General features: G+C 33.8%; 1 protein-coding gene across 3 annotated transcripts in view; it reads right to left on the bottom strand.

The window, feature by feature from the left end:
- The window catches only part of TASP1 (taspase 1), a gene marked incomplete at both ends in the record, with an annotated part of 220,137 nt that overhangs the window by 189,884 nt on the left and 12,302 nt on the right, over positions 1–17,951 (bottom strand). For 2 of the 3 annotated variants that reach the window (XM_084247262.1, XM_084247261.1), the window contains one exon: positions 2,236–2,356. The exons of the other annotated variant lie outside the window; for it this stretch is intronic. In XM_084247262.1, coding sequence (XP_084103388.1) covers positions 2,236–2,356 — 121 coding nt within the window. The remainder of the gene's footprint in view (positions 1–2,235; positions 2,357–17,951) is intronic. 3 annotated transcript variants of the gene reach the window in all.

Here is a 17,951-nt window from a genome sequence, read left to right on the forward strand (position 1 = left end):
AAATTTTATGCCAGGAATAGAAGGTTGGCTTAAAAGTCAAAAATCAATCATTTTAGATTTAATAAATGAAAACAACTTATCTCAATAAATGAAAAAAAGCATTTGATAGTCGATACCCATTTATAATAAACACTCTCAGCAAAACTAAGATTAAAAGGGAACTCCCTCAATCTGATAAGATCATTCATCAGAGCTGGCAGTATACATGATACTAAAATATTTAATGCCCTCCCTCTAAGATCAGGGAGAAAACAAAGAATCACCACTGAGATTTAACACTGAACTGGATGTCATAGCCAGGAAAATAATCCAAGAAAAAAATGAAATATTTAAGTATTAAGGAAGGAAGAAAGTTGCTATGATTCACAGGTAACAGAAGTTATATATGAAACTTCTAAGGTAACTGATTTTTGTTAAAAGCTACAATTAATAAGTGAATTTACCAGGATCACTAGTTATAAGCTGAATATACAAACTGTATTTCTGCATACTATAAAAATGTAATTAAAAATTGGGTATTGATATTTCACATATCTATGCTTTACAATACTATCAGAAAACTAAATATCTAGAATATACCCAATAAGAAATATATAAGCATCTATACTCAAAACCATAAAACACTGCTGAGAAAAAAATGAATAACATTTATGAAAATGTATCCGTCCTTTCTATTGACAATGGCAATAAACCATTTGGGTATCTATAAAATAAAAAAATTTAATGTCGACTTCTATCTCTCATACACTAAAATTAATCAGAGCTTGATACCAAAGTTAAATGTAAAAAATATATAAACAACAGAGTACTAAAAGAAAACAATAGAGACTATCTTCATAATTTTGGGTAAGCAAAGATTTCTTAAAACACAAAAAAGAATTAAACATAAAGGGTCACTAACTGCATGAAAAATTTCTAAGTATAGTCAGCAAAAGAAAAATTAGAATAGTAATACTACACACAAATCAAAATATTTGAATTTTAAAAAGAATAATAATGTCAAACTTTGGCAAGGATGTAGAGTAACTAAAACTGGAGTTTAGGTTATAGTAACTACTTATGAAAATTCTGACAGTATCTAATAACCATATATGTAATAAACTTGATGTTACAAATCCAAGCTATATACCCAAGAGACATAAGAATATCTGTCTACCCAAAACCATGTAAAAAAATATTCACTGGAGTTCTACCACATCAAAAAATAGATACTATTCAAACATCCACTGAGAGGACAGTAGATAAGCTATATTCTTGCAATAAAATGCTAAGCATTAAAAAAGAAAAAAATACTGTGACATGAAACATGGATAAATCTCACAGGCAGAATGTTAAACAAATAAAACCAGACACAGAAGTTGTATTATTCCATTCATACAAATGTCAGATATAGGTAAATTAATCTATGGTGCCTAAAGTCAAAATTGAAAGGGCTGGGGAAGTATAAGAGGCGTAAACTATGAAAAGGCATAAAGAACTTTTCTGGGACCATGGACATGTTCTACGTCTTGATATGGAAATGTTTAATGTCTTAATTTGGCTGGTGGTTTACATTGCTCTATACATCTAAAAATTCATAAAGTTTTATACTTAAAATCTGCACTTGACATATACTTGCTTTAATAAATAAGTTGCAAAACATTAGTTATATTTTATATGTATTGATGTGGAAAATACCTCTAAGACATCTACTTAAACAAATAAGTTTTATAATATCAATATTTCTTTTTTTTGAGCATGTGCAAAACCATGTTTCCAGTACATAAAAATATAAATATATTGTACTTTACTGGTTAACCCTCTACCCCTAAAAGAGAGAAGGGAAAGAAAGGTTTGGAAAATAAAAGGTTGATTTTATTTATATCATTTGAATTGTTAACAATAAAAATATGCTCTTCATGTATTTCAAATATATATATGTATATATATAATCAATAGCTATGCTAGCACACATTTAAAATCTCTTGAGAGTATGGAGGAAGGTGATTAAACTCTAACCAAAGTCATGGACATAGGCTGCTTCACTGCTTTCTTTAAAATTCAGTGAAAGAAAAATAAATGTGTTCATTTAAAATTCAGTGAAAGGAAAATAAATGTGTTTTTTAATTCAAGCATTTCAAGGACTATTTCAGGCAAAAATGGTAAAAAGATTAAACTAAGTCTTCAGGAGACATGGCATAGTAAAAGTCATAGTTTTTGAAGGAATGGAGATAGTATGTTATAAAGCCCACATACCACTTAGTGCTCCAACAGCTCCAAAATTTAAGGATTTTCCATCCATTATGCTAGCATCACACTCAATTTCACCCAAGAGATTTAGATTAGATCCCATTCCCGCATTTGTAAAAGGAGAATCCTAAAAGATAAAAACAAAAATTAAAATTCCATTAGTCATAAAGAAGAACTAATATTAATCCTTCAAAAGCTAGAATTTGAAAGTACACGTCCCAATTCATTGTATGTTATCAGAGCTACCTTGATCCAAAACAAGATAAAGACACCAGGCAGAAGAAAATACAGACCAACATATTGGTCTGGGAATACTGACATAAAATCCTCAATAGTAGCCAATTAAGTGCGGCAAAATATGAAAGGATTATACACAATCAACAAGGGGAATCCCAGAAAAGCAAGTTTGGCTTAATACTTAAAACTCCATGTAATATACCATGCTAATAAGACACAGAGCATTTGACGAAATCCAACACCATTTCATGAGAAAAACACAAAAAGAACTAAAAATAGAAAGGAACTTCCTTAATACAATAAAGCGTATTCATAAAAACTCCAGAGTTAACACCATAATTAATTAAAAAAAAATAGAGAGGTTAAGTCTTGCCACTTCTATTCAACATATTGGACTCTTTGAACAGGAAAATTAGGCAAGAAAAAGAAATAAAAAGCATCTTTATTTTATTTAAAAGGATTAAGTAGAGAGTCCTGCAAGACAGTGAAAACACCAACTCACTTCCTCCACACGTTCACAACATTACAAGTAAACAAAGACAACAATCCCCTAAAAGATAAATCAATGACTAGCGCAACTTCAGAAGCAATGACAGAAGGGGGCCAAGACCAAGACGACTGGATATTCTGGCTTACCAAAGAATGAAGTGGGTAGAACAGCTGACACACAGTAAGGTTTTGTACTCAAAAAGCAAAAAGAATCATTCCTGGCTAGCAGTCCTAGCTTAACAATAGTCCACACCTAGCACAACATCTTTTCTAGACCCCCAGTCTAGAGGTTGAGGCTGATGGGAGACTATATTAGATATTTTGGCCAACGAGTTGGTCTAGGAGGTGATCACAGTGAATCACCACCACACAATTCACACTCACAGCAATGTACGAAACTTGAATCCATGATGCTCACTGGAGATGACCTTTCACCTACTACCCAGTTCCTTTCTACCTATTACCCCATAATAGCACTAATGTGCCATGTCCATCTGAATACATGCAAAGGCATAATCTATGAAACAACAAACAACTAAAAACATCTAGCTAAACAACTAAAAACATCTAGCTGTAACCACTGCCACATGAGTTCGATCCCGGCCAGGGATCTACCACATGGTGCAGCAGACCTCTCCTGTCTCGCCTGCTGCTCCTCTCAGCGGTGTATTTCAATCAATCCACCTGTTCTGTTCCCCATTCTGTCTCTGGTAAACCTCTCACACCCCACAACCCTGGCCGGTACCCCAATACTTGGATGTATAAATAAATAACTTTTTAAAAAAAAAGTATTATTACAAATCAAGAAAATACGATACTATTACAACTAGAACAAGTGGATCTAAAAAATATCATGACCAAATTAAAAAATACAATTGAGGTCCTCAAGTAGACACACGGAAGTAATAAAAAGAATCAGCAAGCTTGCAAGCACAGTAGTAAAAAACACAGAAAAAGAGAATTTTAAAAATAAATCAATGTAAAACATCCAGGATAATCAAAATGATATAATATCCAATGCATGGGGTTTCTTAGAAGGAGAGGAGAAAGAGAAAGGAATAGAAAATTTATTTAAGGAAATAACTGGTGAGAACCATCTCAGTCTGGGAAATGAACCAGACATCCTGATCCAGAGGCCCAACAAGTTCCAAAGAAAATAATACCATAAAAGACCTTGAATAGCAAAACAATCCTGAGAAAAAAGGAGATGGAGGCATCATGTTACCTGGCTTTCAACTATCCTCTAAAGCAACAGTAATTAAAATAATACAGTATTGGCATAAAAACTGATACACGAATCAATGTAACAGAATCAAAAGCCCAGAAATAAATTCTTATCTATCAATACTGACCCACATTAAGAAGAAAACCCCCAAATAAATGACTTAATATTATACAACAAAACTGCTATCTGCCCTTGTTTGGGGCATCAATTGACTAACTAAACCTAAAATCACATAAAATACAAGGAACCCAGGCTAGCTGAAACAATCTAGAAAAAAAAAAAAAATTAGGTAACTAATACTTCTAGGTTTTATAACTTACTACAAAACCATAGTAATCAAGACAGGTTGAAACAGACATATAGCTAAGGTCAGACATAGAAAACACAATAGAATTGAGAGTCCTGAAATAAGTCTTACATTTATAGTCAATTCAATGAAGTTTCCAAAATAATTCAATAAAGATTAGTCTTTTCAATAAATGGTGCTGGGACAACTAGATATTCATATGCAAGTAAAAGAAATTTGACCCCATTTTATACAATAAACAAAATTATCTCTAAGTGGATCAAAGACCTAAATCTTAGAGCTAAAAGCATAAAATCCATAGGAGCACATGTTTATTACCTTGGATTAGATAATGGTTTCTTAAATATAACACCAAAACTATAAGCACCAAAAAGGAAAATTAAGTAAACTGAACCTCATCAAAATTACAAATGTTTGTGTTTCAAATCACACTATAACATAAAGTAGGAAAAACCCACAGAATAAGGAAAATTCATATTATCACATATGAAATTTTAAAGCAGGATATATAAAAAAATTCCTACAATGCTAAAATAAAGACAATACAATTTTTAAACGGGCAAAGGATATAAACATTTCTCCAAAGAAATGTAAGTCATCAAAAAAAAAGCAAATAAAAGCCACAATGAAATATTATTTCACACTCACAAGGATAGCTATAAGACAAACAATAACGTGTATACAAAACATGAAGAAATTAAAACCCTCATACAATGCCAGTGGAAATTTTAAAAGTACAATTACTTTCAGAAATATCTACAAAAGCCTCAAAAAGTTAAGCATACAATTACCATTTACCCCAACAATTTCTCTTTTAAGTATATACCCAAGACAAATGAAATATTAACACAAAATTTGTACATCAATATTCACAGCAGCGTTAGAATAGCCAAAAAGTGAAGATAATTCAAAAGTATAACAACTGACAAATGGATAAATAAATCATGCTATATTTATACAATGGAATATCAATGAGCAATAAAAAGTAATGAAGTGCTGATACATGACACAATAAGAATGAGCCTTAAAAACATTAAGCTAAGTAAAAGAAGTCAATTCCAAAAGATCCCATATTGGATAATCAGGGAATGTGATAAAGGACAATGAGGAATAACAGTTAACGGATCATACATTTATTTTGGAGGTGATTAATTAAAATTAATGGTGATAGCAACTGTAAAACTTCATAAATATACTAAAAACCATTGATTTGTATACTACAAATGGTGAATTTTATGGTATATGAATTATATATCAAAAAATACATCACAAAGAAAATAAAATATATCAACAAAGAAAACAGAACAAAAGACCTCTGGACAGAGTTTAGCCAAATATTTAAAATCTACAAGAAAAATAGTCTTCTTTTTCTAATACTGTTAATAAAGTTTTACATGGTATGCATGTGTGTGACACACACACATACATACATATACATACACAGAGAGAGAGAGAGACAGTAAGAGAGAGAGTGCCCTGTTATGTCAACATCATATCACATATGATCTCCAATGAGAAAATATGGGGAAAAGGCAAACATAGAATCTTATATTAAATATAAATGTAATGGGGGCAAAGTCCCAAAAGATTTTACTTTTTAAATGGGGGACACGAGGGAAGGAAGAGAGAGACAGAGTAGGGGAGAGAAGGGACTAAATTGACACTCTTTTGGATCACTGAATAGATGAAGGGTCCTCTCCAGAACAACTGGGGACCATAAAATTTGAACAATTAGGGCCTCCCCTGGTGGTGCAGTGGTTGAGTGCTGGGCTGCGAAGCTGCCTGCAGCCTCTGCAGCGCCGGTTCAATCCCTGGCCTCCGGCGAGGATCCCACATGGCATGACAGACCTCTCCTGCTGCTCCTGCTGCTCCCGCTGCTCCCCTCAGCAGTGTATTTCGTCAGCCTGCCTATTCTGTTTCCCTCTCTGGCTCTGGTGAATTCTCTTACCCTCCCGTGCTTCTGACTGTACCCAGTGCTTGTATAAATAAATAAAGAAATCTTTAAAAAAAAAAAACAACACTTAAAAAAAAAAATTTGAACAATTATACATAAAGGTAAGGGACTTATATCCAAAATATATTTTAAATCCACATAACTCAGGAAGACAAACAACCCAAGTGTTTAATGGGCAAACAATTTTAAATACAAATTGTAAATAACACGTTAAAAAGATGCATAACATCATCAATCATAAGGAAAATGTAAATTAAAACCACATGCCTAATAAGATAGCAGTACACAGTCACTACAAATGGCTAAACTTGAAAGGACTAACAATACTAAGTACTGGCAAGAATGTGGAATAACTGCAACCCTCATACATTGCTAGTGAGAATGAAAATAAAGAGTACAGTAGTTTGCTTTAAAGTTATAGCATGCACTTAACACTGATCCAGCAATTCTATACTGAAGTATTTACCCAAGAAAAATGAAAGCATATAGTCACATAAAAACTTGTATCAAATGTTCATATCAGCTTTAATAAGGACAGCCCAAAACTGGAGGAACCCAAATGCCCATCAACTGGTAAATAAATACATTACAATATATCAATACAATGAAATACTAGTCAGCAATGAAAGGAACCAGTTCTTATATACCCAACAACATGAATCTCAAAAGTATTATGCTAAATGAAGTCATGGTATATCTATACATACCATATGAGTTTGTTCATACCAGATTCTAGAAAATGCCAAATTATGATAAAAAGCAGAGTACCCACATGGCGAAGCAGACCTCTCCTGTCTCACCTGCTGCCCCCCTCAGCAGTGTATTTCAGTCAGTCTGCCTGTTCTGTTCCTTGCTCTGTCTCTGAATGATCTCACCCCCCGCATCTCTGGCCTGTACCCCAGCTCTTATATGCATAAATAAATAAATCTTTAAAAATATATATGACTTGGGGAACAGGTTCACATCTCCGCAGATGTATGTTACTACATCATACCCACTACCAAGGCAACCATAATTCTCCATTGTAGTCAATTGGGTACCCTCCCTTACCTCTCCTCCTCCCTCAACCTCTTTGCCTCCAGTAGCCTCAAATCTGTATTCACATTTCTAGGGTTTATTTTGGTTCAGTTTTGTCTGTTCCTTTGTTTTATTTCTTTTTATTCCATGACTGAACTCATACAGTTTGTCTTTCTCCTTCCCACCTACTTCACTAAGCATAATCCCTTCCAGCCCCATCCGTATTGTCACAAATGGTAAGATTGCATCTCTTTTTACATACAGTGTATATATATGTGTGTGTGTGTGTGTGTATATATATATATACATTTTCTTTATCTATCTGGCATTGGGCACTTAAGATATTTCCATAATTTGGCAATTTTAAATACCACTACAATGAACGGCGTATATACATATGCACATAGAGTAGTAAATATATCCTTTTGAATTAGTAATTTTGTATTTTTTGGATAAATACCAAGGAGTGGAATCGTAAGATCATATGGTAAGTCTATTTTTAATATTTTGAGGATCCACTATACTGTATTCTATATGGGCTGACGCAATCTACATTATCACCAACAATGTATAAAGGTTCCTTTTTCTCCACTCCCCTTGCCCAAACTTGTTTTGGCACAAGTGTGAAGTGATAATCTCCTTGTGGTTGTGACTTGTAATGCTAAACACTTTTTCTTGTGCCTGTGGCCATCTATATGTCTTCTTTTAATAAGTGTCTGCTTTGCTTTCCTGTTCATTTTTTGATTGGGTCATTTGTTTTCCTTTTGTTACATTTTTATGAGTTCCTTGAAGATCTTGGATATTAGCCCCACATCAGATGTCTGATGCGCAAATATCTTCTGCCTTTCAGTAGGTTGTCTTTTCATTTTAATGACAGTTTCTTTTGCCATGCAGAAGCTTTTTAGTTTGATGTAGTGCCATTTGTTTATACTTTTTTCTCTCTCATCAAAGGTGTCAGTCAAGGGCCTCCCCGGTGGCACAGCAGTTGAGCGCTGGGTTGCAAAGCTGCCCACAGCCTCTGCAGTACCAGTTCGATCCCCGGCTGCTCCCCAGCCACTAGAGGAGGGTCCCACATGGCATGCAGACCTCTCCTGCCACCCGCTGCTCCCCTCAGCAGTGTACTTCCGTCCTTCTGCCTGCTCTGCTCCCCACTCTGGCTCTGGTGAATTCTCTCACCCTCCCGCGCTTCTGACTGTACCCAGTGCTTGTAAAAATAAATAAATAAATCTTTTAAAAAAATTGTTAAAAAAAGAAAGGTGTCAGTCAAGTCCCCAAAGATATTCCCGAAGCCAATGTCAAGAGTTTTGTCTGTTATCTTCTACCTATTTTATGTTACAGCCAATTGTTTAATTCATTTAGATTTGATTTTTGCATATGGTGTGAGAGTGGTCCAGTTTCATATTTTTGCATGAGTCTGCCCAGTTTTCCCAACACTATGATGATCACTATTATAAAGAATAAAGTGAGATAACAAGGGACAATGGTGAACTCTCCCCTCCTAACATGTCTGCATGGTTTTCTTCCACATTTTGTTCATGTTTCTATTCAAAAAATACCTTATCAGAGCGCCCTCTCCTTACTGAATTAGCATTTCCCCAACCTTCTCCAACCATTTTCTTTCCTCTATTTTATTCTTCATAATTTTTACTGACATTATACAAGTTTTTTGCTTAATTTCCCCCATAGAATGTAAGCCCCAAAATACAGTAATTTGTCTTTTCAGGTTTTGTATCCCAGTAACTAAAGTAATGACTGGCACACAATACGCACCCAATAATGTTTGCAGAATAGGTGTTAAACGCAACTAGATAAAAATAGAATAATTGATCATTGTGAATTACAAGCACTAAACAAAATGATACTTATTCTTACAGATTACCTATAGAGAAATGACAAGAAACTGTAACATAGCATTAAGAATACAATCTTTTTGCAACTAAAACAAGAAAAAAAAATAAATCCAAGCAATAGTATTTTCAGTTTTTAAAAGATGTAATTTTAAAGCAAAATAATCTGTAAGCATACTCATAACTTTCAAAGGGGACAAGACTTTAAAAAGTAAGATCCCTTCTCTCTGCTTAATCCAGAAGAGAGAAGACAGTAAGGCCAAGAGGCAAGTCAGGAACCACACCCCATCCTGACATGGAAGTCCTTTCCTATTCAAGAAATTTGGAAACACCAAGCCAAGGCAAAGATCTGTAAAACATTACTTTGACTATAAACCACAACCTGTATTACCCATTTAATGTCCTTTGCTGAAAGCATTAAATAAAATAAGAACTGTTTGCGAGGCTATGTGGTATACTGTACCTCTGGGGATCTATTATGAGGCCTCTATTAACAGCTCTTACAGATGCAAACAATTTAGTTTTCAAAAGTTATGTAAGAATTATATTGGCACATTGTAAAAATAATTTTTATATAAAATGATTTATGTTTGTCCAATTTCCAGTCTTCTTTTAAGGAGAAGTTAGACATTTACAGGAAATTACTAATATGTTAGTATTCATACTCCGTTATTCAAGTGCAAATTCAACAAACATCCTTAAGTGAATGAAATAGAATGAAAATGTGATAATAGTTTCTTATTCAAAATTGAGTATGTTAAGATATGCCAAAATTATTTCAATTACTGCTTTCATTAACAAACAGGGAGCTTTGTTAATCTAAAGTTGAGAAAGGAAAAAAGGCAAATAGCTTTTGAAACAAACTATTTCTTGAAATCTTTTCAAATAGTGTAATAAAAACAGGAAGTGTACTCTATGTCATTATAGTGTTTTTCAAATTAACACTGGTAAATTTGTGCAATACATCTATCTTACCTAACACTACCCTAAGAATTACAAATTTCCTAGTATTTCACCATCAATTCTCATTATTTGCAGGATGGCTGGAGGCCAATGAAAATGTACTACTAACCAAAAAATCATTTGGGGATTTTTTTGTTTAGCAGCCAATTAAGCTCAAATTTTCAAGAACTGGATTGTTGACAGATTTCCAATTTAGATTCCTCTGTGGTAGTATAGGTTAAGATTTATTCATTCAACAAATATTTATTGGATACCTTTGTGCCAAACAAATCTTTTCTTTAAAAAGCCAGATATATTATAAAGTTCAGACTTTGTGGGCCACACAGACAACTACTCAACTCTGTCTTTGTAGCATGAAAGCAGCCAGAGAAAACATACAAACAAATGAGCATGGCTGTGTTCCAGTAAAACTCCATTTATAGACACTGAGATTTGAATTTCATATAATTTTCTGTTGTCATGAAATATTACTCTTCCTTTGACCTTTTTTCAATCATTTTATAAAAACTAAAACCCATTCTTAGCATGTGAGCCATTCAAAAACAGGCAATAGTCCAGATTTGGCTTTCAGGCAATAGTTTGTTTATCCTTGATCTAAGCCATGGCAATACAACAGTGAACAAAACAGAAACCTCTGTTCCAGCTAAGGAAGGAAGACAGACAGTAAGAAATTATTTAGATGGCATGTTACATAGCAATAAATACGACAGAGAAAAATTAAACAAGACAGGAGCTAGGGAGAAATCAGCAGGGTAGGGAGAGACAAGAAGACCACAGAGGTAATTAAATTTATCCTTTAAAGTATTTATTTTAACACAATTTCAGGCATACAGAGAAGTGCATCTTCTCCGTACAATAATAGCTAATATCCCAAAATATATGAAGAGCAAAAAATTTCAATAACCAAAAAAAAAGGCAGATTAAAATGCACAAAGATATTGAATAAACTATAACAGACATTTCTCCAAAGAAGATATACAAATGATCAACCAACACATGGAAAATATGTCCAATATCATTAGTCATTAGAGAAATAAAAATCATCACCATAATGAGTTCATACCCACAAGGATGGCTATAATCAGAAAAAAAAAATATTGGCAAGAATATGAAGAAATTATAACCCTTATAAATTGCTGTTGGTAATGTAAAATGACTTAGCAGCTGCAGAAACAGTTCAGTAGCTTCATAGAAAGTTGAACACATTATTATGTACTCAACCACTTGTATAGGTATCTCTACAGCAACACCGTTTGCAACAGCACAAAAGTGGAAACAATCTAAGCAAATTGTGTCATATACATGAATAATATTGAACAATATTCCACCAAATGGAATAATACATGCTACAATGTGGAGAGGTCTGAAAACAGTATGCTAAGCAAAAGAAGCCAGACATGAAAGGTCACATCTTGTATGATTCCATTTATATGAAATATCCAAAATAGGTAAAAATCCAAAGAGACAGAAAGCAGATTAGTAGCTGTCAAGGGCTTGGAGGACAGGGAATGGAGAACAACAGTTTAATGTGTACAGAGTTCCCTTTTGGGACACAGAAATCTTCTGGAACAAGAGAGATGTCAGTGGAACATTACTAATGTTTAAATAAATTCCATCACCATTAACAGACAAACAAAAAAATCAGACAAAAAAGAATTCATATTGCATAATCCCATTTCAGAACAAGCTTGCCATGGAGTAACTGGAACAGGCTTTGCCACGGAGTAACTGGAAGAGGGAATGAGAGAGATCTTTTGGATTGTTCTGTTTTCTGACCTGCATGCCGGTTATACTCTAAAAAATTCAAAGAGCTGTCTCCTTACAATAAATGCATACTTTCCTATATACTACACTTTAAATTTTAAAAATGTTGACATTTTAAACTGTTACACTGTGGATTAAAGAATCCAAGGGCTCTCTCTGTATCATTTCTTACAACCACAGGTGAATCTATAACTATCTCAAAACAAAAAAAAAAAAAATTTAAGACTCAGAAAATTAAACTTTCAGATTCCCATTTCCAAAGATTCCTATTTTGGTCAGTAAATTGAACATAGGGACTCTTTACTTTATGTAACAAGCTACCTCAAGTGATTGTTCCGGCTAGGCTATGAGCCCCACCTTAACTACCACCTAAATGAATTCCATAAGCTACTTAACTTCACTTTCTCCAAGAACCCCATCTGAAAGAGACTTATAAAGGCATCTATTAGCACAAATGAGTCAGTAGATGCTCTAAGAGCTAATGATTCTGGGAATCAGGATTTAACCTAACTGAAGAAAAATTAGATGGAAAAAAGATTAATGTGAAAAGGACAATGCTTTCCAAGTAATCATCACAAATGCAGTCACAAATATTATGCACAAAAAAACCCAAATATGCACAAATCAATGATTTTTCTTAGTATGTTTTCCATTAACAAGAAGTAGAATCAAGATAAGATAAATGACACTGGAAGCTAAATATCTTTTAAAACGCTAGCAAGACAGTTTGGAAATTGGAGCAATATGCTTATATTTCTGGTCATTCCTGGTACATTCTTCACCACAAACACTGAAAATATTTTACTCCTGGGACTAGAAGTAAATAAAGGAACAATTTCATTCAAGTTTGGTTGGGTCAAGAATATTTTGATCTGCTTTAGCTCCAGCTTAAGACTCTTTGGAGAGATATACTTTGATTTTAGTTCAAATTTCTCCAATGGAATTTATTTTTTGAGAAGTCTTTAGTTTGACTTGAAGGTCATTTTCAAAATACTAAGTTAATACTTAAACCCAATTCCAATCTTTAAAAAATTAAATCGAAGCTCATTTCAGGTAGAAATTCCTGCTGTGACAATTTGCAATGTCTACAGCATCAGCTAATGTCAATTAATGCATGAATGCATTATCTCAGCCCTTCCAAGACAAAAGTTTGCATTTCTATCCAGGTCTTATTTTCAGGTGTACCTTAAATTGAAATATAGTCTTAGTTACACCATTTCCTATACTCCACAGGGGAAGATGTCACTCATCCTTGGCAGACTGCAGCCCTAAGAAAACACTTGCTTCATGTGTCCAGATCCTATTTTTTCAAGAGAAGTTAAAATTCTGATCTTTATTAGTCTTCTGATATTTACATGCTGGCAACAAATTCAATTTTTAGGAACTAGTCAATGGGCTAATCAACCCATACCTGTGAACTTGTCTCTTCAGCAATCTCTGACCTGTATTACTTTATGAAGGTAACTAAGGTCTCAAGCTTCTTCAGATACAAAATATGAGCTTTTTATTGTGGATATCTCTATTCACAATAGGTATTTTAGGTAAAGTACTTCCTTGACATAAATGCCAGTCTTAACACAACAAATTATGATTTCATTGCCATTCTTAACTGAAAATCTAAAATATTGAATACTCTTATTTCCTGCTTTAAAAAAAAAACTATAAATACATAAGTGAGCCATTTAATTTGCATTACAGTCCACCATGTATCAACACGTCTTTACTAAGGAGAGCTAAGTCAGTGGTCAGAAATGTCCCATAAACTCTGGTTATAACAGTTAATATTTATCAATACTTTTGCTTCACCAAAATGAGTCAAATGAGGTTTCTAGCCAGAATCTACAAGAACAATGAAATATCAGGGTATTTTTCTCAAGAGTCCCTTGATCACTATTAGTATAAATAATTTCACCTATAACTTGATCTGACAGTGATCTGCCCTTATGAAAATGATAAAAGAAAACAGTATTCTCTTTGAACTAGCAGTTTAGGACCAATAACAATTTTTTTTAATTGCATAATTACATGGTGGGGGGAAATACAATGTTCAGGTAACATGCCAGGAAAAATACAGAGATTAGATAAAATAATTACAGAATAATGAGAATCTATAAATAACATAACAGATGCCCCTATGAACATCACAATTCACTTACCTGGGTCTTCTACTTCCATCTTTCTCCCCCAACTTGCCCATTCATCAATTCTCTGCACCTCTTAGAATATACAGAATGGGCAAAAATACTATAAATCTATCAACTATACTACCTTTTGTCCATTCTGAAAAAATTCATTGAAAAGGTTTAACTATGACAAAACATTTTTTACTGTTGTAAATTTTAGCCTACTGTGTTAATATTGTACTGTGTTAATATTGTTTCCATGACTGACTGAAGAATGTGTCAATTGATAATGGAAATAATAAACACCTGCAACATGGAAATCAAAAGATTAAGGATTCCTCCAAATGTTTAGAACAATATTGACCTAAAAAGAATTTTTGCAACTGGAGCTAACTGGAGGTCATGGACTCTGTTATCATGGGACTATAGAACAAAGTAGGAAAGAAGCAAGATAGATGATTCAATTTAATGTCCAGTTTACAAGTAGTTATTAACTATACCTTAAAGGGTTTCCAGAGAAGTTATATCCATGTAATAAGAGCATGTTGTGTCCAAAAAAAAAAAAAAAAAAAAAAAATCAGGGAAAAACATAGTTCCCACATAGTAGAGGGCTATTTACCATTATAAATATTCTTTGTGAATAATTGTAGCTATTTACAAATTCATTTTCAGGAAACTGAGAATAAAAATCAGCAAACCTACTTTCATCCATGTGTTGAAAACAAATGTATATGAGATTATTTCTGGAGTGGTAGTGCCTGTGCAAAGAGTTGTTCTCTAAAAAAGGGTCATGAAATAAGCCAGAAAGAAAAAGAAAAATACCGGATGGTCTCACTCATAACAGGAATCTAGAAAACCTAAATAAGGGACCAGGAAAAAGAATAACAATAAGAAAGAAAAAAATCAAAATCAACAAACAACTATGAACCAGAGACACACTTTGGGGGGTGGGGGGGAAGGAGGGACTGGGGTCAAATCACGGGGTTGCAATTGTATGGGGAATATAAAAATAAAAAAATAAATAAAATTTAAAAAAAGGGTAATGTAAGAATATTTACAGTCAATCTCAGTCAAGTATAGACAATTAGAACATGTTTTACAGAGATACATATTATTTACATTGAGGTTTTTAGTCAATTAATATGACATTAATAAAGACAGGAAATTTTTTTAAATTTAATGGACTTTAACCAGTAAGTTTTAGCAAAGTTAGCCAGAAATATTTTTACTAGGCTCAAATGAAGTACTTTTCACTCATTAATACAAAACCACAGGGCATACTTAGATTCAGTGGTTCAATTATCTAAAAAGAGACCCTAGGGAAACAAAAAACTTTCCATTTTCAATCTCTAACTGCTTCTTAATGACAGAAAATATTCTTTCTTCCTTGGCATTCTCTCTTTTCTCTCTACCTCAGGATATATTTACAGATGCACTGGCTGCTTTACAGACATGCTAAAAGTTCTTGCTGTGGTTGATCAAAGTTGGAATGCCTGAGGAAATTACTCAACTTAGACAGCCCGGAATTATATCTAGCCAAATAGTTACAGTGCTCTACTTTTAACATGTGTTAAAGTAATATTTTAGCTATCCTAGATGTAAGTTGAGAGAACATTTGTTTGCATCACATTCTGTGAACATTTGAGTCAAATACAGTATGTCGAATACCAGTTTTAGTGTCTATGACAGTTCATATTTTTAACTGTTCAATTATACAAAAGACAACATACTTTAAGTTTTTTTTTAAAGCACACATATTAGGAACTAAGAACTTTTATGATCTTCTTGCATCATTCAAGCTATTCTGAAAATGTCAGAATAAAAGCAATAAATATTATTTGTTCCTTAGAGCATTTGTTGATCTGGCATACAATTTTCTGTCAAGACAATGGAACCATGTTTTTCTCTAATTTATTATTAAAAATATCTTTTTTTTAAAGATTTATTTATTTATTATTTATACAAGCACTGGGTACAGTCAGAAGCGCGGCAGGGTGAGAGAATTCACCAGAGCCAGAGTGGGGAGCAGAGCAGGCAGAAGGACCGAAGTACACTGCTGAGGGGAGCAGCGGGCGGCAGGAGAGGTCTGCGCGCCATGTGGGACCCTCCTCCGGTGGCCGGGGAGCAGCCGGGGATCGAACCGGCGCTGCAGAGGCTGCGGGCAGCTTCGCAACCCAGCGCTCAACCGCTGCGCCACCGGGGAGGACCTATTATTAAAATTATCTTAATGAAGACACAGTACATCTGCACTCACTTTCATTCTCTTATTAATCTGTCCAATTTGCAAACAAACAAAACATAATTAAACAGAAAAATGACATCATAGCAATTTATTTTCATTTTTTTAATTGAAAGTCACAGAATTGCAGTACAAAGAGTTATTTGTCAAACACAACACATCTCTAAAATAAAATATTGGCTTCAATAGATGTGCACATCTGAAATAGTTTTAAACTTTGTTTTAGTTGGATTCTTTATGATGTCCAGGAAGAAGTTAGCACACGCGGTACCTGAAATTGTCCTTTCCACATGAACTACAATAGAAAAGACAAACGTAGCTGTTTCTCCCATAAAGCCAAATTCAGCATCCACTTAGACTTCCCTTCAATCTAAATAATTACATCTTTTAACAATGTTGACAATAATATGGTACCATAATTCAAAGAACCTAACAGATCATGAAATGAAACTTAAGCCATCCTTCTATCAGATGTGAGGTGAGGACATGTCAAAATGGGAGATAGGTGGGGGAGCAGTATTACTAATAATCAGTAACTTATAACTATGCTTCTTTTTATTAAAAAGACTTCCAACCCACTACAAAATGTTAACATCTGCACATAGTGCAGAAGAGGGAAACACAAATAAGTTCCCCACTCTGAATTTTTTAAGTACCCTACTAAGTGTTATAGTGTTGATGCCTGGTGTTATAGTATATGCATGTCAGCATAAATATAGAGCCATGCAGGAAGCCTACTGTGTGAGCAAGAATGACTGCTAGTAAAATCTCCCTGGAAGTGGGAACTGCCAAAAAACTTGTTTTAACTAGAATGCTTAGGATTTGATTTTAAGTTGTTTGCTCTGCTTTGGTGAGATGCAATTTTTCACTGCTGTAATATTGAAGTCAGCTATACACATAAAAATTAGATGATAGGAAGAATGAATGAAAAAAAATTTTAAACAATGCTTTGGTCTGCTTTGGAGCAGGATTTAGGATATGATCTTGCATGGATTCTTAATAACTAAATAACTTAAGTTTCTTACTTAGTCCTTTCCACATTCTGAATAAAGGCCTGGGATTGAGAGATGGGCAAAAACAAAATCAGAGCAGTCTTTCAGATTGACCATGATGTCAACACATGATTTTGCTGAACAAAGAAAAATCTTCTTAGCCTAGTTCCTTCATTACCAAAAACAAACAACAACAAAATAAAAAATAGTAGGTGTTAGATTATAAAATCGATGCCCCAAACACACACATAAAAAGATTCAATAATCACAACACTACATATCCAAGGGTCAATGAATCTAATTAAGTCCTTTTTCTATAATCTCTATGAACCTAGGACAAGAAGACATTCTACACTCACTCCAAATGTCTAAATTGTTTCCACACACGAAAGCCTCGCATTACCAAATATAGCTTTAAGTAACTTCAAACTGAATTCCAAAATGTAGCATATTCTTGGAGAATAACAACTCTAAGAGCAAAATACAGTCACATATAAAGCTACATGCTCCTCAGGACCTGCTAAGTCTGGTCTTGGACCTTATTTTCTATCAGATTCTGCCAAGA

This window comes from Talpa europaea (assembly GCF_964194135.1).
Source record: "Talpa europaea genome assembly, chromosome: 11".
In the NCBI taxonomy this organism is placed as follows: domain Eukaryota; kingdom Metazoa; phylum Chordata; class Mammalia; order Eulipotyphla; family Talpidae; genus Talpa; species Talpa europaea.